This window comes from Phyllopteryx taeniolatus, unplaced genomic scaffold, assembly GCF_024500385.1.
Source record: "Phyllopteryx taeniolatus isolate TA_2022b unplaced genomic scaffold, UOR_Ptae_1.2 contig_78, whole genome shotgun sequence".
Lineage (NCBI taxonomy): Eukaryota > Metazoa > Chordata > Actinopteri > Syngnathiformes > Syngnathidae > Phyllopteryx > Phyllopteryx taeniolatus.
Genome location: NW_026903756.1, coordinates 61,635 through 85,171, shown reverse-complemented (window position 1 = coordinate 85,171; position 23,537 = coordinate 61,635). Strand labels below are relative to the sequence as shown.

The following is a 23,537-nucleotide window of genomic DNA, read 5'->3' as shown; positions in this document are numbered from 1 at the left end:
GTTGGTCCCATGTCTTCACCTTCAACGGGAGAGATGGTTTCGAGCGTGTCGAGAGGCTGGCATCTGAACAATCTCCCATGCGCCCTCCTCATGAGAAAAAGAAACCAGCGTCTTCATTCCTTTTGTGCATTTTTATAATGTTGGGTAAGATGAATCCAACATAGGAATACGCCAGTTCAAATATCGCCCTGCCGTATCACTAACTAAAACAATAATAAAAGGCATCTCTTGACGAAAACCTCAATCAAGGCTAAACGCAAACGAGCAAACTACGAGCGCACCTTGTTCTTACTCAATTCAACCCTTTCCAAGCATATTTCTATTTTTTTCCAACAGAGAGACTGCCCGCCATCAACTATCCTATAATATATTCTCGTTGAGCACATTCAGTTCCCTCCTCACTCTCGTGGCATTGAGTAGCAAAAGAGAACAATCGGTTTTGCCGCGGTCATAGATGCAATCATTTTTAGAATTGCTTTATTGTTGGGTTTGTAGTTTGCATTGAATCATACTGACGATGGAGAAATTGGTTGCTTCGGTGGCTCGCTTCTAATATTCCATACGTCAGGTTTGATGGCCTGAGTTATACACTTTATCATCATTATTATTATGACTCCACTCGTATTCATATTAAAAAAAAAATTAAAAAAAATCAAGCTTCTGTACAACAAATAACCACGATGTATCACAAACATAAAAACACATACGCAACCTTACCTTACATTACATTGTTCGAATTCTACTGAACAAACATAGAAACCCAACACTTTGGTTTTTGTGAGCTGGCCTCCAAAAATCTGTCTCAATCGGTGTTAGTGAGCATTTCCCCTTTGTCGAGATCAGGTGGGATGGACATAGCAAGATGCTGATGAGACAGCATGATTATTGCCACAGGCTGCAATTGGCATGCTGACTGCAGGAATGTCCACCAGAGCTCTTACCCGTCAATTGAATGTTCAGTTCTCTACCATAAGGCGTTTCAGACAATTTGGCAGCACATCCAACCGGCCTCACAACCGCAGACCACGTCCAACCACACCTGCCTTTTATCTTGCTTGGTATTGTAATATTTTATGGCTTCATGGTAAAGAGGAAAAAAAAGTACAAAAGTTGATTTTAGTTAGGGATCAATTATGTGAAACGAATGTGTCGTTAGGTTTTCTGTGATGAGATCAAACGCTTCTTTATAAGCAGAGAAATAGAATACACTTTGTAATCGGCCTTTTTATTCCTGCTGATGTGGACCCAAAAGTGAACAGGGGACGTTCGGTTAGAGTGGATGATTTGTTTACTATATCAGGGGAGATTACATGGACGGAGTTCAGGAGCGTCACAGGGCGAGCAGCAATCGGGTGGGTTGCTGGGGAGACCCAGGAAAGCTGATTCCAAGGTCCGAGGGGGTTCTTGGGTCGGTTCAGGAGAAGAGAGACTTGAGCCTGTTCTAAAAATCGTTCCCCAGCTTCTTTCTATTTTCTATTAGTCATTCAAAACTACTCTAAATTGCTAGATGACTCGGCATCATTTGCACAATTGTCAAAACTCTCCATCATAAAGATGGGTCTCTCGCCTGCTCTCGAAAACATGAACATTCTCTTTAGCAGGCTGATCTGCAGACAGGCTCTGTAAAACTGGAACAATGCCTCACCATCAGTGCGTGTCCTGATATTAGGAATGACTAAAAGGCCAGAGCTGGAGGACCTGAGAGCCTGCAAGGGTTCATAGTGTAAAAGCAAATCTGAAATGTAACAAAGTCCAAGACCCTTAAGACACTTAAAAAACAGTAACAAAACCTCCAAATGGATCCTGAAACACAAGGCAGTGGTTTTAAAATGAGTGTAATGTGCTCCTGCCTTCTGGTCTTCGTCAGGACTTGTGCTTCTGAAGTCTGTCATAATAACGTAAGCCTAAAATACTCTTTTTGGATGACCAGAAAGCAGGGAATTGTAATAATCAATCCGGCTAGTGATAAAAGCATGCATGTCTTTTGCTGTTTTCCCCATTCTGAGCCGTCAACTGATCACCACCTGGTGGTGAGTATGCTCCGATGGTGGGGGAAGATCCCGGTCCGACCTGGCAGGCCCAAACGTATTGTGATGGTCTGCTGGGAACGTCTTTCAGAATCCTCTGTCAGAAGGAGTTTCAACTCCCACCTCCGACAGAACTTTGCTCATGTTCCGGGGGTGGCGGGGGACATAGAGTCCGAGTGGACCATGTTCTGCGCCTTGCTGAGGCGGCTGACTGGAGCTGTGGCCGTAAGGTGGTCGGTGCCTGTCACGGCAGCAAACCCCGAACCCCTTGGTGAACACGAGCATGCTCAAAGATCTAGGTTCAACTCTTGCTCCTCCTATTGCCTCAATCATTCATCTTTCAATTTCATCTGGTCACTTTCCAAAGGCCTAGAAATCTGCTATTGTTACCCCTGTCTTTAAATCCGGTGACTCAACTTCTCTGAATAACTACCGACCTATAAGCATTCTTCCGGCCATTTGCAAAGTTGCAGAAAAATGGGTGTCAGAGCAGATTGTCCATTATTTAAACAGCAGCTCCCCCTCTCTCCACGCCATGCAGTTTGGCTTCAGATCCAAGCATTCCACTGAAATGGCGACATGCCTCTTCATTGAGAAAATAAAATCTTCTCTCGACAAGGGTGGAGTTGTTGGGGCGGTGTTCTTGGACCTCAGGAAAGCTTTCGATACAGTAAATCACTCTGTTCTTCTTACCAAGCTCTCAAAATTGAACTTCTCTCGCAAAGCTGTGAGCTGGATTGAATCATATCTGCATGACCGAACACAATCTGTATCAGTTAACAACTGCAGATCAGAGTCTCTTAGGCTAACCTCTGGAGTCCCTCAGGGATCAATATGAGGCCCCCTTTTATTTAGTCTTGATATCAACGATTTGCCCACTGTTTGCTCTGAAGCAGAGTGCGTAATGTATGCAGACGACACAGTTTTCTTTGTTCATGGTCGCTCCAAAGATACTGTTGCTGCTAAACTCACTCATACAATGTCCTGTGTCACAACCTGGTTGCAGGAGTGCTGTCTACAGCTAAACGTTTCGAAAACCGTAGGCATGTATTTCACTCAAACAAATAGAGTATCACCTGACCCCGACAGACTTGCAAATTGTCAGCCAATACAAATATCTTGGGTTAATAATAGATTCACAGCTTTCCTTTAAAGCCCATATTGACAAATTGTGTAAAAATATCAAATTAAACCTCGCAAATTTTCGTGCAATTGGAAATGAAATGTCAACTGAAGCGGCAAAAATGTAGTTGCATTCAATGATTCTGAGTCACTTTAACGATTGCATAACCAGTTGGTCCCAGGCTGGTCAGAATGCAAAAACTTGTACAAACAAGTCATTAAAGTGATGGATAAAAAAAACCAAGGCACTACCATCACTGTGCAATTTAAAAACAAATACAGTCTTTTAAACTGGGACAGTCTTCACATATTTGCAGTTTCCAATTTGATTGCATGATTTGGCTCCAGCTCCTCATCACCAAAGAATCGGCTCCGAGCGTGTCACTCGAGGCTCTGTCAGAGGCGACCGTCTCATTCCACTTTCACTAAGTCGGCCTGGTCAGCGAGGAGCGCCGGTGAGTGGAACGAGGTTCAACTGCTTACAACGTACAAGACAAGGCCTTCACAAAAAAAGGGAAAATGTGGCGAGGTAACACCTGTAGCTGCCAACACTAAAAGACAAGTATGTTATGTTGTTTTTTGTTATGATCAAAAAATGTGTGGTTTTATTCTCTCTTAATAGTAAGTCTTTGATGATGTATCCTGTATGATATTGTCTTGTCGATGTATTTGACTGCTTTTTGACTACAGATGAAAACGAGCCTTCTGGCTAATTCGGGCTTTTTTAACCGTGTGTACTTCACGTGTTTTATGAAATTGCATGGTCCCCTTTCAAATAAACGGATTAATCATAATAATAATAACACCAACGGTGAGGCATGCCGTCAAGCTGAAGAAGGAGTCCTACCGGGAATTTTTGGCCTGTGGGACTCCTGAGGCAGCTGATGGGGACCGGCCGGCCAATCGGAACGCAGCTTCGGCGGTCGCTGAAGCAAAAACTCGGGCGCGTGAGGAGTTCGGTGAGGCCGAGGAGAAAGACTTCCGGACGACTCCGAGGAAACTCTGGTCCGCCGTCCGGCGTCTCAGGAGGGGGAAGCAGCGCACCATCAACACCGTGTATACTGGGGAAGGGGCGCTGCATGCCCGCGGCCGCAGTGAGGAGAAGCGGTACAGAAAATGGATGGATGGATTTTTCAAGGCATTTCACCTCTTTTCAATGGGCGAAATCGATTTGAGATCAAGTAAATTGAATTACTCACTGTTTGAAGAAGCAATATTTATGATGGATCACATGTACGGCACACTTTACTGTTTGCCAGGAAAAGTCAATGCTTCTTTTCAGTCGAGCTCAATCAATCATTTATTTTTAATGTGGACATCACTAACTTGTTGGAAAACAAGGCATGCGTGACTTCTTAACATTTGTACACAGGAGGCTTTAAGAAAAGACAAAGACAACATGAAGATAAACATGATAGGTCAAATACACAAATCTAGATTTTTGTAATGACTTTTGATATTAAACATTGACATTTTCAACAAAAGCTTCTTGATCAATTCTCACCAGCACACTTGTGTTTCTCAGTGGGCGGCACGGTGGCCGACTGGTTAGAGCGTCTGCCTCGCAGTTCTGAGGTGCGGGGTTCGATCCCCGGCCCCGCCTGCGTGGAGTTTGCATGTTCTCCCCGTGCCTGCGTGGCTTTTCTCCGGGCACTCCGGTTTCCTCCCACATCCCAAAAACATGCATGTTAGGGTTCATTGAGGACTCTAAATTGCCCATAGGTGTGAATGTTTGTTTCTATGGCATCCAGTTCAGGGTGTACCCCGTCTCCTGCCCAAAAATAGCTGGGAAAGGCTCCAGCACTCCCGCGACCCGCGTGAGGAGAAGCGGCTCAGGAAATGGATGGATGGATGGATAGACATTTCAGTTCTTTTTAATGGGGAACATTTATTTGATATACAACTAAAGTCACTATTTTAAGAGACAAAAGTCCAAGTTCCTTTACAGTCTTATTTCAATCAATCATTATTATTTATACTAATCATCATTATTATTTCTACTATATTATACTTATTTGATATGGACACTACTAAAACATTGGACAAAATGCACATATTGCTTAAAGGAAGTATGAGTCTTAATGGTCCATATTTCATGAACAACTCATGGAATACGGACCATTATGGACCGTTTACACTGAACAAAAATATAAACGCAACACTTTTGTTTTTGCTCCTATTTTTTCTGAGCTGGAGTCCAAGATCTAAAACTTTTTCTCCATACACAACAGACCATTACCCTCAAATTGTGTTCACAAATCTGTCTAAATCTGTGTTAGTGACAAATTTCTCATTTGTCGAGATCATCCATCCCCCCGCGCAGGTGTGGCATATCAAGATGCTGATTAGACAGCATGATTATTGCGCAGGTGTTGTCACGTCAGAATGGAGACTGGCCCCAAGAGAAGTTTATTGAAAAGGGCAAATGTAGATGGTCCTTGAGGTGCGCTGGCGGCTAGTGGAGGCAGGGAACGCGTGGCAGGCGGTGACGAGGGCAGGCAGCTGGCTTGACGGTGTGGCGGTAGGAATTTGCTTGGCGATGAACACAGAGGAAACACTGAGGATAAGGAGAGACACTGTGTAGCTTACGTGGAGACTGGGGAGCCGTTGTACTGCTAGAGAAGCTGTAATACTCTGGCAAGACTTTCCTGGATCTGGCAGGCTTTTATCCAGGTGGTAACGAGGGATGATTGGTGACAGGTGTGCGGCCGAGGAAGGTGCTGGAAAGAGAGAGCGGGAAGGCGGGAGAGAGAGAGAGGGTAAGATGGCGCAAGGTGCTACCCAGGCTCCAACCATGGTACTGCAGGGTGGCTCATGACACTATCCGCCTCTCAATGGACGCTTCGCCAGGCTTTCCCAGGTGAGCAACATAAAAGTCCGAAATAAGGGAGTCGTGGAGGATAAGCTTACGTGAAATCAAGGAACGCTCCTCCGGAGCCATTTATTTTTTGACGCAGATGGAACCAAAGCCGCCCTGATGCCCTTCCAGACGGACCGGACCCTTTTCAAGTGATCCCTCACCGCGGGAACCGCCACCACATGTTCTTGTTCCTTAAATAACGGCAGTTGGGAACCATAACAGGCCATGAATGGATACCGGTGGCTGAGGTGGTGAGGGGGTTGTGGGCGTACTCAATCCAAGGAAGGAATGAACTCCAGGAGCTGGGGTTGCATGCGGCAACGCAGCCAAGGGCTGATTCCAGGTATGAATTTGCCCGCTCCGTCTGGCCGTTGGTCTTTGGATGGTACCCGTGGAGTTTGAAGACATGGAGAACAAGGAGGTGAGCAGTTTCAAATGCAGAGGGTAACTTGGGAAGGGGTACGTAATGGACGTACTTAGAAAATCGATCGACAATAGTGAAAATAATTGTTACCTTCCGAAGAAGGCAGGCCGGTAATGAAGTCCAAAGTGATGTGGGACCAAGGGCGGCTCGGGATGGGTAAGGGGCGCAGCGCAGTACACCAGCTTGAGGCAGGTATAAAACCTTCCCTCGATCGCAGACGGAGCAGGCTTGGACGAATTCCCAGGTGTCCTTGACTAGGCTGGGCCACCAGAAATGTTGCTGGCTGAAGTGAATAGTGCGGGTGATGCCAGGATGACACAATAGCTTGGAGTTGTGGGCCCACTGAAGGACGTCAGGGCGTGCGGAATCAGGTACGAATAGACGGTTTGGAGGTCCGGTCTTGGGGACAGGGTGAGTCATTTCAGAATCCGAATCCGAATCATCTTTATTTGCCAAGTATGACCAAAAAACACAAGGAATTTGTCTCCGGTAGTTGGAGCCGCTCTAGTACGACAACAGACGGTCAATTTACAGAACACTTTGGAGACAGAAAGACATTGACAAAAAAAAAAAAAAAAAACAGTCACTGAGCAGTAAAGGGTTGCTAGTTATCTGGTAATGCCGGTACATTTTTTTTTTTTTTTTTTTTTGACAATTGTGCAAAAAGATGCAGAGTCCTCTAGCACTTAGAGCAGTTCAAATGACTAATATTGCAATAGACCGGTGCAATGACCGTTGTGCAAAGGGGCGCCGAGACTTCAAGGAGTGTATGCGGTTTAAAGTGACGAGTAGTGCGATCATCTGGGACAATGTTGGTTGTGCAAATGTTACAGATACTCCTCAATCAGTGAGCGCGTTCAATCTTCCATGTGGCAGCACCAACGAAGCAGGAAGGAGAAGGCATAGGGTTGTGTTTGGCAGGGCTGGAGGGGGCGTCGGGTTTGCTGTTGCGGGATCCAGGTCGGAAGGAGAGGCTGAAATTAAATCGGCTCAGAAAGAGGGCCCAGAAAGCTTGTCGGGGGTTAAGGCGTTGGGCAGAACGGAGGTAGGCAAGGTTCTTGTGATCAGTCCAGATGATAAAGGGTACTTAAGTCCCCTTCGGCCAGTGCCTCTATTCCTCCAAAGCCCAAATAATGGCCAGCAGCTCTTGGTTGCCAACGTCGTAATTCCTCTCGGCAGGGGACAGGCGACAGGGGAAAAAAAAGGCACAGGGATGAAGCTTCTGGGACATGGGGTCCTGCTGCCAGGACGGCCCCAGCCCCAGAGTCCCAGGTGTCGACCTCCACCAAGAACTGGAGTGAGGGTCGGGGTGGCGTAGGATGGGAGCACCGGTGAAAAGCGTCTTGAGCTGGCTGAAACCTTGGGATGCTGCCAGGGTCCACTGAAAGGAGGAGCTGGTGGATGTAACGCTAGTGAGGGGAATAGCGACCTTGCTGTAATTGCGGCGAATCCGAGGAAGCGTTGTAGGTCTTTCCAGGTGGTAGGAATGGGCCAGTCAACGATAGGTTGGATTTTGGCAGGGTCTGGTTGCAATTGACCTTTGGCTATGACGTAGCATTGTAGAAAATGTACGGAGGAGAGGTGGAATCCGCATTTTTCTGGTTTGACGTACAGACTGTTTTCAAGGAGGCGTTGGAGGACTTGGCGTACACGAGTACGGTATTCTTCGGGGTAGCGGGAGAAAACGAGAAAGTCGTCCAGGTACACAAAACAAACTGGTTTGTCACGGAGAACGTCATTGATGAATGCTTGGTAGACTGAGGGGGCGTTGGTTAATCCGAATGTCATGACTAAATATTCAAAGTGTCCGAGAGGGGTATTGAAAGCGGTCTTCCATTCATCCCCCTCTTGGATACGGATGAGGTGGTAGGCGTTTCGTAGGTCCAATTTCGTGAATATTTGGGCATCACAGAGGTTCAAATGACGGGTCAATGAGGGGTAGTGCTGATTTGTTTTTAATGGTAATGTCATTGAGTTCACAGTAGTCGTTACCGGGGCAGAGAGTGGTGTTTTTCTTCTCGACAAAAAAGAAACCGGCCCCTACTGGAGACGAGGAAGGACGAATGAGTCGGGAAGCCAGAGAGTCATGGAAATAGTCCTCCATTGCCTTTTTCTCAGGTCGGGAAAGGTTGACGAGATGGCTGGAGGGAAGAGGGGCCCCCGGCAGCAGATTATTGGTGCAGTCATATGGGGGTGGAGGGTTGAGAAATGGCCAGGTCTTTAATGAAAACAGGGGACAGATCATGATATTCTTCTGGGACACGGGAGAGGTCGACTGGCATGGAAGATGGTGGTGGTTTACCAGAGGGCGGTATAGCAGAGAGCAGGCAGTGTGAGTGGCAGTCAGGGCTCCATCCGGTGATAGCTAAGTGCGTCCAGTATATGGTGGGGTTATGTTCTCTGAGCCAGCGAATACCGAGGACTAATGGGGTGTCAGGGGAAGGGATAACAAAAAGAGAGATGTTCTCACGGTGATTACTGGAAACCAGCAAGTTGAATGGCACTGTTTGGTGGGTGACAGGGGAGATGACTCGGCCATCCAGGGCTGTGGCTTCTTTGGGGTACGGAAGTGGTTGGAGAGGGAGTTGGATCTGATGTACTATACCTTGGTGAATAAAGTTATCGTCTGCACTGGAGTCCATTAGGGCTACAATGGGTGTGTTGTGAGTGGAACCTAGAATGCAAGCAGGAACAGTCAGACGGGAGGGAAATGGTGGTGTGCCTCATCACGGCGCTCTCAGACTGTGGTGAGCCTTGTCGTTTGGTCGCAGGGGGCACATGGAAAGGAAGTGACCTGACTGACCGCAAAAGCCGCTGGATGACGCGACGCTGACGTTCCTGGGGATGTAATGGTGGGTTTGACGACGGGGCAATAGGATGTGTAGAAGGCGGGTGAGGTGCTGACAGCGAGGTGCGACCTTACGCGCTCTAACCCCCCTCTCTCTCGAGCTCTTTCCCACAGTTTGTTGTCAAGGCTAATGGCAAGTTCAATAGGATTTCATGATTAAAGTGATACAAACACAGCAGGCGAATGCCACATCCCTGAAAGCCTCAAGCATGAACACAAGAAATGTGGCTTAACGTCCCAAAACTGGCAACAATCATCCCCAAAATTGATGCGGACATCTTTACTCTTGGTAGCTTCGACCTCTGAAAATCAATTTTCTACACTGTTTATCCTCACTATCCCAGCTAACAGCGGGCAGGAGGCGGGGGGCACCCTGGAACTGGTTGCCAGCCAATCGCAGGGCACATATAAACAAACAACCATTGGCATTCACATTCACACCTAAGGGCAATTTTAGAGTCTTCAATCAACCTACCGTGCCTGTTTTTGGGATGTGGAAGGAAACAAGGGAGTCCCCGGAGAAAACCCACGCAGGCACAGGGAGAACATCCAAACTCCACCCACAGGAGGGCAGATTTGAACCCCGGGTCCTCAGAAATGCGAGGCGGGTGTGGTAACCCGTCGTCCACCATGCCGCCCAATATTACAACCATCGGCCCAATATTTTAGATCTTACGGATTATTTTAGATCAGCTGCAGTTTCGGGACATGAAGCAACGTAACGCGTTCGGCCGGGAGACCCTCGTCATAACGTAATCTGAAGTTATGACAGCCAGCCAAAGTCGACGTCTGTCACACAAAGCCGCCTTTGCGATCAATACATACATTTAATCGACACATACACACATACTGAATACTACAATTCAAAATTCAGCTGACGTAGGAGGAAAAAAAGCTGCAAGAATTGACTTGATGTGGGATTTCTTGACCATTTCAACGGTCGGTTTTTTTAAACAACAAGCCTTCGAACATATTCAACTATTATTGTCTTAAATATACAACCAGACTCTCAATATGGGCAAAACTGACACCATGGAAAACATATAAGGAATAATGAGGAAATGGAATCGGCTCCTGCTCTTATGTGACAGGCTGACATGGCCAAAATGTGGGCAGGCTCAAATCGGAAAACCATTCTAAAAGGACTACTGACTCTATTTTGGAGGGCTTTTTTTCTGAAGACATCATTTATGAGTCCAGAACTATGGAATAAGTGGCAATGTCCTCACCATTAACTGGTCCCTTTAAAGCATTTTGGCACTAGTGTTATTTCTCAACACTCACGGGGCTTTTAGAAAACATATGGCCAACAAAAAGATAGATAGAATTAAAGCTGGTACACAGAAGGGAAGAAGGTCGATTTTTGTAAGTCATTACTTTTTAGATTACATATTTACATTTTCATTAAAATCTTGATCACGGCTTTTCTCCCCAGCACACTTGTGTGTCTTAGCCCGATCCCTGCGAGAGAATCTTTGACCACAAACTAAGCAGGAAAAAGGTTTCTCACCGGTGTGGGTTCTTGTGTGTTTTTTTAAGTTTCCCTTCTGAGTGAATCTTCGACCACAAACCGAGCAGGAAAAAAGTTTCTCGCCAGTGTGGGTACTTGTGTGTATTTTTAAGTTTCCCTTCTGAGTGAATCTTTGACCACAAACTGAGCAGGAAAAAGGTTTCTCGCCAGTGTGAGTTCTTGTGTGGCTTGTCAAGTGTCCCTTGTGAGAGAATCTCTGGCCACAATCTGAGCAGGAAAAAGCTCTCTCGACAGTGTGTATTCTCATGTGTTGTTTCAAACTACTCTTATAAGCAAATGTTTTCCCACACAGGGAACATTTCCATCGTTTGTTGTCGGTGTGAAATGTCATATCGACTTCAGACTGTCCATCATCATCAGTGTGAGGAGAGTGCGACGTCATGTCGTCACTATCTGACAGTGGAGCCAAGAGGCCGTCTGCTTGTGATCCTCCACGGTGGTCTCCATCACCTTCTGTTGTCATGTGTTGACTTGAGCTGCTGCTTGGAGGCTCCGCCCCTCTGCTCTCCTCACTTGGACCTTCATCTTCACTCTTCAAAGGGACACCAGTCAATGGAAACTTGGTGATATCCTCCTCCTCTTCCTGTTTGAAGCGGCGGTGCACTTCTTCCTCCTCTTTTTTAATCAAAATGGGCTCCTCTTCCTCTTTCATGTGGTGGACATGTTCATCCTCCACTTCCTCTTTAATGTGAGGGGGCTCTGGCTCCTGGCACTTAGTACGAAGATCTTCAGTGATGTCTGACAGACAAGAAGACAAACACACACGGTTTGGTAAATCTTTTCTCATGTTGTGACTTTAATGTTGGGTATTATGGTTTAGATTTATCTTTAAGGTTAAGGTGAAAGCCAGATGAGTTTTATATATTGGAAACAAAATTGGGCAGGTCAACAACAACAATAAAATGTGAAAAATTGTAAAATAATAAAGGTCATAAAAAGAAGTATCAATAAAGGTAATTCTGCATACTCCCAGTTTGGCATTTGCAAATTTTTCTGGATAGGTTTTTTATCTAACCTCTTGTAAACATAGTTTCAGCAGCAGTGAAGTAAATCCAAAAATATACAGTTCAAATGAATTTTACAAAGCCTCACCCCATTCATCCAAACATTTATGAGGGATACTGTCCGGGATGCAAACACCTTATTTTTTGCACTTAATGTGTTATTAATTTGGATATTTTTGCCATTTTTTAAATCCATTGCTCTTGCACTCTCTGTGTTTAAATGTGTGTATTGTTTTAAAGGGTTTACACACATTACTCACATTCACCCACACATTCATACACCGTTGGGCGACTGCTGCCACGCAAGGCGCTGCCAGGTCCACTGGGAGCAAATTCGGGTTCAGTGTCTTGCCCAAGGACATTTCGACATGCGGACAGTCGTAGCCGGGATTCGCCCGCTCGACCTACTGAGCCACAGCCGCCCGATAATTACAAGGAACAGAAAGTTGGTTAAAGAAATTAGGCATAAAGAAAGCAGAGCTACAAACTTAGTGAGTATAAAATGTCAATCATCCCAAAAACATGCATGGTAGATTCATTGACAACTCTAAATTACCCATAGGTGTGAATGTGAGTTCAAATGGTTGTTTGTTTGTCTGTGCCCTGCGATTGGCTGGCAACCAGTTCAGGGTGTACCCCGCCTCCTGCCCGATTATAGCTGCGATAGGCTCCGGCACGCCCGCGACCCGCGTAAGGAGAAGCGGCTCAGAAGATGGATGGATGGATCGACAGTTGAAATGCTTCCTTGAGGCAAGAAGATCTAGCCACTTCCTGCCATATATGACGTGTTACGTCGCTTTGTGTCCAAAAATGCCGGCCGATCGGCACCAAAATTTATGAACACATTCCCATTGAACACTGATTGAGGAGTATCTGTAACATTTGCACAACCATTGTCCCAGATTATCGCACTACTCGTCACTTTAAACCGCATACACTCCTTGAAGTCTCAGTGCCCTTTGCACAATGGTCATTGCACCGGACTATTGCGATATTAGCCATTCGAACTGAGGACTCTGCATCTTTTTGCACATGAATTTGTTGTTGTTTTTTGTTAATGTCTTTATGTCTCCAAAGTGTTCTGTAAATTGACTGTCTGTTGTACTAGAGCGGCTCCAACTACCGGAGACAAATTCCTTGTGTGTTTTGGACATACTTGGCAAATAAAGATGATTCTGATTCTGATTCTGATTCTGATTCTGATTCTGATTCTGATTTATGTCCACATACACCTCTGAAAATATTTGGGCTGGAGCTATCAAATAGTTTCATATTCGAGTATCCTACATAAATTGTCATGAAATAATCGGGTACTCAGATACATTTTTGCTGAGTTAAAAGAGCAATTATGAATACACAAGAAAAAAAAATGCTATTTCACTTAAAAGTGAGCAACCAATTTTAAAAAAAACTGACTGCAATTTTGGAATTTTAGCTTTAATCAGCATCAAAATCTAACTCAAAAATGCTTTTTCAAATTGTTCCCCAGTGGAATCTTTGACCACAATCTGAGCAGGAAAAAGGTTTCTCACCAGTGTCGGCGCTTGTGTGTCTTGTCAAGGTTCCCGTGTCAGAGAATCTCTGATCACAATCTGAGCAGGACAAAGGTTTCTCACCAGTGTGGGTTCTTGTGTGCATTTTTAAGTTTCTCTTCACAGAGAATCTTTGACCACAAACTGAGCAGAAAAAAGGTTTCTCGCCAGTGTGAGTTCTTGTGTGGATTTTTAAGTCTTCATTCTTTGAGAATCTTTGGCCACAGTTTGAGCAGGAAAAAGGTTTCTCACCAGTGTGTGTTCTTGTGTGTATATTTAAGCCTCCTTTCTGAGTGAATCTTTGACCACAAACGGTGCAGGGAAAAGGTTTCTCGCCAGTGTGTGTTCTCGTGTGTATTTTTAACGTTTCCTTCTTAGAGAATCTCTGGTCACAAACTGAGCAGGAAAAAGGTTTTTCACCAGTGTGTGTTCTTGTGTGTCTTTTTAAGGTTTCCTTCTTAGAGAATCTTTGGTCACAATCTGAGCAGGAAAAAGGTTTCTCACCAGTGTGTGTTCTTGTGTGTATTTTTAAGCTTCCCTTTTGGGAGAATCTTTGACCACAAACTGGGCATGCAAAAGGTTTCTCACCAGTGTGCGTTCTTGTGTGGATTTTTAAGCTTCCCTTCTGAGTGAATCTTTGACCACAAACTGAGCAGGAAAAAGGTTTCTCATCCGTGTGGGTTCTTCTGTGTCTTGTCAAGTGTCCCTTCTCAGAGAATCTTTGACCACAATCTGAGCAGGAAAAAGGTTTCTCACCAGTGTGTGTTCTCATGTGATGTTTCAAACTACTCTTATAAGCAAATGTTGTCCCACACAGGGAACATTTCCACCGTTTGTTGTCAGTGTGAAATGTCATATCGACTTGAGACTGTCCATCGTCATCAGTGTGAGGAGAGTGCGACGTCATGTCGTCACTATCTGATAGTGGAGCTAAGAGGCCGTCTGCTTGTGATCCTCCACGGTGGTCTCCATCACCTTCTGTTGTCATGTGTTGACTTGAGTTGCTGCTTGGAGGCTCCGCCCCTCTGCTCTTCTCACTTTGACCTTCATCTTCACTCTTCAAAGGGACATCAGTCACTGGAAACCTGGTAATATCCTCTTCCTCTTTGATATTGGGGCACGCTTCTTCCTCTTCTTTTTTAATCAAAATAGGCTTCTCTTCCTCTTTGATGTGGCGGACCTCTTCATCCTCCACTTCTTCTTTAATGCGAGGGGGCTCTGGCTCCTGCCGCTCAGTACGAAGATGTTCAGTGATGTCTGCAAGACACGAGAAGACAAACACACAGTTTGGTAAATCTGTTCTCATGTGACTTTGTTGTGTATTCTGGTTTATATTTAAGGTTAATATGAAAGCCAGATTAATTGGATATATTGGAAATAAAACTGGACAGCTCAACAACAATAATAAAATGTGAAAAACTGTAAATTAATAAAGTTCATAAAAACACAATAAAGGCAATACAAAGGACCCCTGCATGCTCCTGGTTTGGCATTTGCAACATTTTTTGTCTTTTTTTTTTGTGACAGTGGCCTTTTGTAAACACAATTTCGGCAGCCGTGGCCAACAAGGACCAAGAACAAAGAACCACCCAGCCCCGGCATCCCCCGGACCCATGGCTGTGGCGTCCTTGAGCAAGACACCTATACCGATCCCCGGGCGCTCAAGTTTCCCCCTCCTCCAGTGTCTGCCACTAACAAGTGTGTGTGTTTGCTGTGTCCACTACTGTGATGGGTAAAATGCAGAGGATAAATTGTGCATATGATCACGATGAAAGATGATTCTGATGATGGATTTTTTGGGGGGTGCTCATCCTTGGTCACTCACGCAAACAATTGCCTATTCCCATTTTTCTGTAACGTGGCAAGAAATGTTCAGTGTCTTCGAAAGAAATTGTCATGATTTGGAATCGTATGGAATTGGGCTAGACCGAAAAGCAGACGGAGGCAGAGGAAGTAGATGAGAATGGATTATTTGGGGGTAGTTCTGGGTTTGTATTTCCAAGGCATGATGGTGGTCCGTAGGAACAACGAACGTACAGGGAGCGTGAGAAGGTGGAAGAGCTTGACGGCGTGGTTGGAGCGGCCAGCGAAGCAGGAGACACGGGAGGAACAGAGCAGAGATACATGAAACGTCGGGTGAATCCTGAGAGACTGGGGAAGTTTAAACTGTACGGAGGGGGAATTTATGACTTTGGAGACCCGGAAAGGCCCAACGAAGCGTGGCGTGAGCTTACGTGATTCGATTTGGAGGGGAAGGTCACGGGAGGAGAGCCAAACCATCGGTCACGGGAGGAGAGCCAAACCATCTGACCCACCGTGTATGCCGGCGTATGGAAGCGATGACGATCCGCCAACTGCTTGTTTCTTTGGGCTGAACGAGCTAGGACAGCCCTAACGTCCTTCCATATAGATTGGACTCGTTGTAGGTGCTCCCTCACCGAACGAACCGCCACCGTGTGCTCCTGTTCCTTAAACAGAGGAGGTTGGAAACCATACCATGCCATGAAGAGAGACATACCTGTGGCGGAGCTGGTGAGGGAGTCCCACAACATTTAGGAACTCCGGGCGAATCTCATCCACTCCCTGGCCTTTCCACCGAGGAGCTTTTTAACCACCTCTGTGACCTCAACCCCAGAGATAGGAGAGCCTGCCTCAGAGAACCCAGACTCTGCTTCCTCATGGGATTGAGGAGGTCTTCGAAGTATTCTCCCCACTGACTCACAACGTCCCGAGTCGAGAAAGTCTTTCTCCATGGCCTCACCTAACTCCTCCCATGCCCAAGTTTTTGCTTCAGCGACCACCAAAGCTGCATTCCGGTTGGCCAGCCGGTACACATCAGCTACCTCAGGAGTCCCACAGGCCAAAAATGCCCGAAAGGACTCATTCTTCAGCTTGACGGCATCAATGACCGTTGGTGTGCACCAACGGGTTCGTGGATTGCCGCCACGACAGGCACCGACCACCTTACGGCCACAGCTCCGGTCGGCCGCCTCAGCAATGGAGGCACGGAACATGGTCCACTCGGACTCTACGTCGCCCGCCTCCCCCGGAACATGAGCAAAGTTCTGTCTGAGGTATTCTACCATACGTTCCCAGCAGACCCTCAAAATCCTCCCCCACCATTGGAGCCAACTCACCACCAGGTGGTGATCAGTTGACAGCTCCGCCCCTCTCTTCACCAGAGTGTCCAAGACATGCGGCCACAAAGTCGATCATCGAACTGCGACCTAGGGTGTCCTGGTGCCAAGTGCACATATGGACACCCTTATGCTTGAACATGGTGTTCGTTATGGACAATCCGTGATGAGCACAGAAGCCCAATAACAGAACACCGCTCGGGTTCTGATCAGGGGGGCCACTCCTCCCAATCACACCCCTCCAGGTCTCACTGTCATTGCCCATGTGAGCATTGAAGTCCCCCAGCGGAATGATGGAGTCCCCAGCGGGAACGCTCTCCAGCACCCCCTCCAAAGACTCCAAAAAGGGTGGGTACTCTGAACTGCTGTTTGGTGCATAGGCACAAACAACAGTCAGGACCCGTCCCGCCACCCGAAGGCGGAGGAAGCCTACCCTCTCGTCCACCGGGGTGAACCCCAACGTACAGGCGCCGAGCCGGGGGGGCAAGAAGTATACCCACACCTGCTCGGCGCCTCTCACCGTGGGCAACTCCAGAGTGGAAGAGAGTCCAACCCCTCTCAAGAGGACTGGTACCAGAGCTCAAGCGGTGTGTGAAGGAGAGTCCAACTATATCTAATCGGAACTTCTTGACCTCAAACACCAGCTCGGGCTCCTTCCCTGCCAGAGAGGTGACATTCCACATCACTAGAGCCAGCTTCTGTAGCCGGGTATCGGATCGCCAAGGTCCCTGCCTTTGGCCACCGCCCAGCTCGCACTGCACCCGACCCCTATGGCCACTCACACAGGTGATCAGCCCATGGGAAGGGGGACCTATGTTACCCTTTCGGGTTGTGCCCGGCCGGGCCCTACGGATGCAGGCCCGCCCACCAGGTGCTCGCCTTCGAGGCCCACCTCCTGGCCTAGCTCCAGTGGGGGGCCCCGGTGACCGCGTCGGGACAAGGGAAACCTCGATCCACTTATATTTTTCATCATAGGAGTCTTTTTTGGCTGTGTGATATTTCAGTTTTTCTTTTTTTATTAAATCTGCAAAAATTCCAACAATTGAATCTTGTTTCTGTCAATATGGGGGTGCTGTGTGTACATTAATGAGGGGAAAAAATATAACTTAAATGATTTTAGTAAATGGCTGCAAGAAACAAAGAATATTGGGTCTGAATACTTTCCGTACCCACTGTGTGTATACACACACACACACACACACGGTCACCGACACGTTATCACATCTGCCTCACAATTCTGAGGACCGGGGTTCAAATCCGGGCCTCGTCTGCGTGGAGTTTGCATGTTCTCCCCGTGCCTGTGTGGGTTTTCTCCGGGTGCTCCGGTTTCCTCCCACATCCCAAAAACATGCATGCGAGGTTGATTGAAGACTATAAATTCCGTTTGTTTCTACGTCCCCTGCGATTGGCTGGCGACCGGTTCAGGGTGTACCCCGCCTCTCGCCCGTACATACCTGGGATAGGCTCAAGTATGCCCGCGACACTGGTGAGGATAAGCCGTACAGAAAATGGATGGATGGGTGGATAGCATTTCTGAATTTGAAGTTAGTTCTTTCTGTTATGACATAATCCCAAACATCGCTCGATCGCTTAATACATTTAAAATTGACATGTAAACTAAGTCGATTATTGTAGGCGCGTTTTTTAAATACACGATGTACTAGCAATTGACGTTGTGTGAGGTCATGTGACTTTCGTCTCGCCCACGAAATAGTTGATAGATCAGCAATAACTGATCAAGAAAAGTAGCCAGCAAAATTTAGATCCTTGTAACGGAGTAAAAGTAGGTCTCGTCAACTCCTGTGACAAAGCAGTCGGGACCTGCTGTGGATAGGTCAGTTAAAAAAGAAAAACTGCCATAAGTATTCAGACCCTTTGCTCAGTATTTAGTAGACGCCCCCTTTTGAGCTAATACAGCCATGAGTCTTTTTGGGAACGATGTTTTTCACACCTGGATTTGGGGATCCTCTGCCATTCCTCCTTGCAGATCCTCTCCAGTTCTGTCAGGTTGGATGGTGAACGTTGGTGGACAGCCATTTTAAGGGTTCTCCAAAGATGCTCCATTGGGTTTAAGTCAGGGCTCTGGCTGGGCCAATCAAGAACAGTCACGGAGTTGTTCTGAAGCCACTCCTTCGTTATTTTAGCTGTGTGCTTTGGGTCATTGTCTTTTTTGAAAGTGAACCTTCGGCCCAGTCTGAGGTCCCGAGCACTCTGGAGAAGGTTTTCGTCCAGGATATCCCTGTACTTGGCCGCATTCATCTTTCCTTCGATTGCAACCGGTCGTCCTGTCCCTGCAGCTGAAAAACACGCCCACAGCCTGATGCTGCCACCACCATGCTTCACTGTCGGGACTGTATTGGACCGGTGATGAGCAGTGCCTGCTTTTCTCCACACATACTGATTAGAATTAAGGCCAAAAAGTTCCATCTTGGTCTCATCAGACCAGACAGAGAATGTTATTTCTTCTCATCATGGAGTCCTTCAGGTGTTTTTTAGCAAACTCCATGTGGGCTTTCATGTGTCTTGCAGTGAGGAGAGGCTTCCGTCGGGCCACTCTGCCATAAAGCCCCGACTGGTGGAGAGCTGCAGTGATGACTTTCTAGAATTTTCTCCCGACTGCAACGCTGGAGCTCAGCCACAGTGATCTTTGGGTTCTTCTTCAGAATCAGAATCAGAATCATCTTTATTTGCCAAGTATGTCCAAAACACACAAGGAATTTGTCTCCGGTAGTTGGAGCCGCTCGAGTACAACAGAACAGTTTGGAGACATAAAGACATTGACAAAAAACAAAAAACAATTGTGCAAAAAGATGCAGAGTCCTCTGGCACTTAGAGCAGTTCGAATGACTAATATCGCAATAGTCCGGTGCAATGACCATTGTGCAAAGGGCGCTGAGACTTCAAGGAGTGGATGCGGTTTAAAGTGACGAGTAGTGCGATAATCTGGGACAATGTCGATTGTGCAAATGTTGCAGATACTCCTCAATCAGTGTGCAAATGGAGCAGATGCTACTCTGGCATGAGTGGCCAGTATATGCAAATAGTGCAGCACGGCGAGACGACTACAGTGAGTGCACGAGTAATACATCATTGGCCCCACAGAAATGTGACAACGAACTCAAGTCAAAAAATTGCCAGCTTGTTGTAATGGAATTATAAATTAGCTGTTTAAGAAGCTTGATGGCAAGAGGGAAGAAGCTGTTGGAATGTCTACTAGTTCTAGTTTGCATTGATCGGTAGCGCCTACCTGAGGGAAGGAGCCGGAAGAGCCGGTGACCGGGATGCGGTGGGTCCGAAAGGATTTTGCACGCTCTTGTCTTAGTTCTGGCAGCGTGCAAGTACTCAAGGGTGGGTAGGGGGGTACCGACAATCCTTTCAGCAGTTTTGATTGTCCGTTGCAGTCGGAGTTTGTCCTTTTTTGTAGCAGCACCAAACCAGACTGTGATGGAAGAACACAGGACTGATTCGATGACCGCTGTGTAGAACCGTCTCAGCAGCTCCGGTGGCAGGCCGTGCTTTCTCAGAAGCCGCAGGAAGTACATCCTCTGCTGGGCCTTTTTGAGGACGGAGTTGATGTTGGTCGCCCACTTCAGGTCCAGGGAGATTGTAATTCCCAGGAACTTGAAGGTCTCGACGGTTGACACAAGGCAGCTGGACAGCGTGAGGGGCAGCTGTGGCGAAGGATGCCTCCTGAACTCCACGATCATCTCTACAGTCTCGAGCGTGTTCAGCTCCAGGTTGTGTCGGCCGCACCGCAGCTCCGGCCGCTCCGCTTCCTGTCGATATGCAGACTCGTCACCGTCCTTGATGAGGCCGATGACAGTGGTGTCATCTGCAAACTTCAGGAGTTTGACAGTCGGGTTCGCTGAGGTGCAGTCGTTCGTGTAGAGAGAGAAGAGCAGCGGAGAGAGGACACAACCTTGGGGCGCCCCAGTGCTGATGCTGCGTGTGGATGAGGTGGCCTCCCCCAGCCTGACCTGCTGTGTCCTGCCCGTCAGAAAGCTGTAAATCCACTGGCAGATGGCAGGTGAGACGCTGAGCTGGAGAAGCTTGGATGAAAGGAGTTCAGGGATGATGGTGTTGAACGCTGAGCTGAAGTCCACGAACAGGATCCTCGCGTAGGTCCCTGCACTGTCGAGGTGTTCTAGGATGAAGTGCAGTCCCATGTTGACTGCATCATCCGCAGATCTGTTCGCTTGGTAGGCAAACTGCAGGGGGTCCAGCAGGGGACCTGTGACACTCTTGAGGTGGTCCAGCACAAGACGTTCAAAGGACTTCATGACCACAGATGTCAAAGCGACAGGCCTGTAGTCATTCAGACCCGAGATTGCAGGTTTCTTGGGGACTGGGATGATGGTGGAGCGTTTGAAGCAGGATGGAACTTCGCACATTTCCAGTGATCTGTTGAAGATCTGAGTGAAGACTGGCGCGAGCTGGTCCGCGCAGACTTTGAGGCAGGATGGAGACACGTGGTCCGGGCCTGCCGCTTTGTTAATCTTTTGTTGTTTGAAGATGCGTCTCACATCCTGTTCATGGATGGTTAACGCAGAGGTCAGAGGTGTGATTGTGGTCGCGGGTGCGGCCGGGTTGGTGTGTGGTGTGAAACTGTCCTTTTCAAATCTGCAGTAGAAGGTATTCAAGTCGTTGGCTAGTGTGCTATTGTTCTCAGCTTGGGGGGATCCTCGCTTGTAATTAGTCAGCGACTGGAATGCATGCCAGACTGATTTAGAGTCGTTTGCGCTAAACTGTTTTTCCAACTTTGCTGTATAGATCCTCTTTGCAATGTTAATTTCTTTGGTCAGCTGGTTTCTAGCTCGATTATACAGGGCCCTGTCCCCGCTCTGGCTTTTTGACTGTTTTCACTGTAGGCTTCGCACATTTAAGTTCTTGCCTGTACGTCGGTATTAAGTGAATTAAGCAGTGATCAGACGAGCCCAAGGCTGCACGAGGTATAGCACGGTATGCGTTTTTTACCGTGGTGTAGCAGTGGTCTAAAGTATTATTTTCCCTGGTAGGACAGTCGATGTGCTGCTTGTATTTAGGGAGTTCGTGGTTGAGTTTAGCTTTGTTAAAGTCCCCGAGAATAATGAGGGGTGAGTCGGGGTGTTTTTTTTCAATTTCGTTGACTTGATCGGCGAGCGTTAGCAATGCGGCGTTCGTGTTAGCTTGAGGCGGAATATAGACGCCAGCGAGAATGAATGATGCGAACTCACGTGGGGAGTAGAATGGTTTACAGTTTAAGAATAGCGACTCCAAATGCGGGCTGCAGTGTGTGCTGATCACCGTGACGTCCGTACACCATTTTTCGTTGATATAGAGGCATATCCCGCCGCCCTTTGTTTTCCCCGATGATTCCATGTCGCGGTCCGCTCGTTGAATGTGGAAACCGGGAAGCATAACAATGCCATCGGGTACAGCGTCGCCGAGCCAGGTCTCCGTGAAGCACATGGCCGCGGAACGTCCGAAGTCTTTACTGGTCTTTAACAGAAGATGAAGCTCGTCCATTTTGTTGGGTAGGGAGCGTACATTCGCGAGGTGGATCGACGGGAACGCCAATCTGTGTCCTCTCTTGCGGAGTTTCACCTGAATGCCGGCTCGCTTCCCTCTGTGGCGCCGCTTCTGTCTCCATGCGCCGAAAACCGCGGACGCCGCTCCGGTGAGTAACTCGGGGAAAAAACTGAGCGGATATTCGAAAGTTGGTGACAGAAAGTCCGGAGTAGACTCCTTGATGGTTAGCAGGTCTCCCCTTGTGTAAGTGAGTCGTGTAAGGTCTCCAAAGACGGACGAAAAACACAAAAAACACAAAACAAAGACAATACTAGAGAGCGCGTTACCGAGGCGACCACACTGGTAGGCGCCATCTTGCAGAAATCTTGCAAGATTTCTTCTTCAAGATTTCATCTTGCGCCATCTTTCCTGCATGTATTCTCCTTTGTGACTGATAGAACCTTGTTGATTGGTGATTTCAATACATATCTCAGCAAACTGGATGTCAGAGGAAGTTTAGAAAGGCATTAAAGAGAATGAAAAATGGAAAGGCAGTTGGTCCTGATGACATACCTGTGGAGGTATGGAAGCATCTAGGAGAGGTGGCTGTGGAGTTTTTGACCAGCTTGTTCAATAGAATTCTAGTGCGTGAGAAGATGCCTGAGGAATGGAGGAAAAGTGTACTGGTGCCCATTTTTAAGAACAAAGGTGATGTGCAGAGCTGTGGCAACTATAGAGGAATAAAGTTGATGAGCCACACAATGAAGTTATGGGAAAGAGTAGTGGAGGCTAGACTCAGGACAGAAGTGAGTATTTGCGAGCAACAGTATGGTTTCATGCCTAGAAAGAGTACCACAGATGCATTATTTGCCTTGAGGATGTTGATGGAAAAGTACAGAGAAGGTCAGAAGGAGCTACATTGTGTCTTTGTAGATCTAGAGAAAGCCTATGACAGAGTACCCAGAGAGGAACTGTGGTACTGCATGCGGAAGTCTGGAGTGGCAGAGAAGTATGTTAGAATAATACAGGACATGTACGAGGGCAGCAGAACAGCGGTGAGGTGTGCTGTCGGTGTGACAGAAGAATTTAAGGTGGACGTGGGACTGCATCAGGGATCAGCCCTGAGCCCCTTCCTTTTTGCAGTGGTGATGGATAGGCTGACAGATGAGGTTAGACTGGAATCCCCGTGGACCATGATGTTTGCAGATGACATTGTGATCTGCAGTGAAAGCAGGGAGCAGCTGGAGGAACAGTTAGAAAGATGGAGGCATGCACTGGAAAGAAGAGGAATGAAGATTAGCCGAAGTAAAACAGAATATATGTGCATGAATGAGAGGGGTGGTGGGGGAAGAATGAGGCTACAGGGAGAAGAGATGGCAAGGGTAGAGGACTTTAAATACTTGGGGTCAACCGTCCAGAGCAATGGTGAGTGTGGTCAGGAAGTGAAGAAACGGGTCCAAGCAGGTTGGAACGGGTGGAGGAAGGTGTCAGGTGTGTTATGTGACAGAAGAGTCTCTGCTAGGATGAAGGGCAAAGTTTATAAAACAGTGGTGAGGCCAGCCATG

At 47.3% G+C, this 23,537-nt stretch overlaps 1 protein-coding gene across 1 annotated transcript; it reads right to left on the bottom strand.

Moving 5' to 3' along the window:
- Nucleotides 1-10,666: 10,666 nt before the first annotated feature.
- On the bottom strand, nucleotides 10,667-15,900 carry LOC133473978 (oocyte zinc finger protein XlCOF6-like). The gene is made up of 3 exons (XM_061765393.1): nucleotides 15,867-15,900; nucleotides 13,349-14,605; nucleotides 10,667-11,550 (listed from the first exon to the last, which is right to left on the bottom strand). The coding sequence occupies exons 1-3, from the start codon at nucleotides 15,898-15,900 to the stop codon at nucleotides 10,667-10,669; spliced, it is 2,175 nt and encodes a 724-aa protein (XP_061621377.1).
- Between the last annotated feature and the right edge of the window lie 7,637 nt (nucleotides 15,901-23,537).

What these genes read in the sequence shown, in the direction of transcription:
- LOC133473978 (XM_061765393.1), bottom strand. Translation starts at nt 15,900, where the DNA reads ATGTTGTGGGACTCCCTCACCAGCTCCGCCACAG. An exon ending in CCTCACCAGCTCCGCCACAG is followed by an intron (nt 14,606 to 15,866) that starts GTATGTCTCTCT and finishes CGTGTCTTGCAG; the next exon opens with ACATCACTGAACATCTTCGT. An exon ending in ACACACAAGCGCCGACACTG is followed by an intron (nt 11,551 to 13,348) that starts GTGAGAAACCTT and finishes CTTGTCTGTCAG; the next exon opens with ACATCACTGAAGATCTTCGT.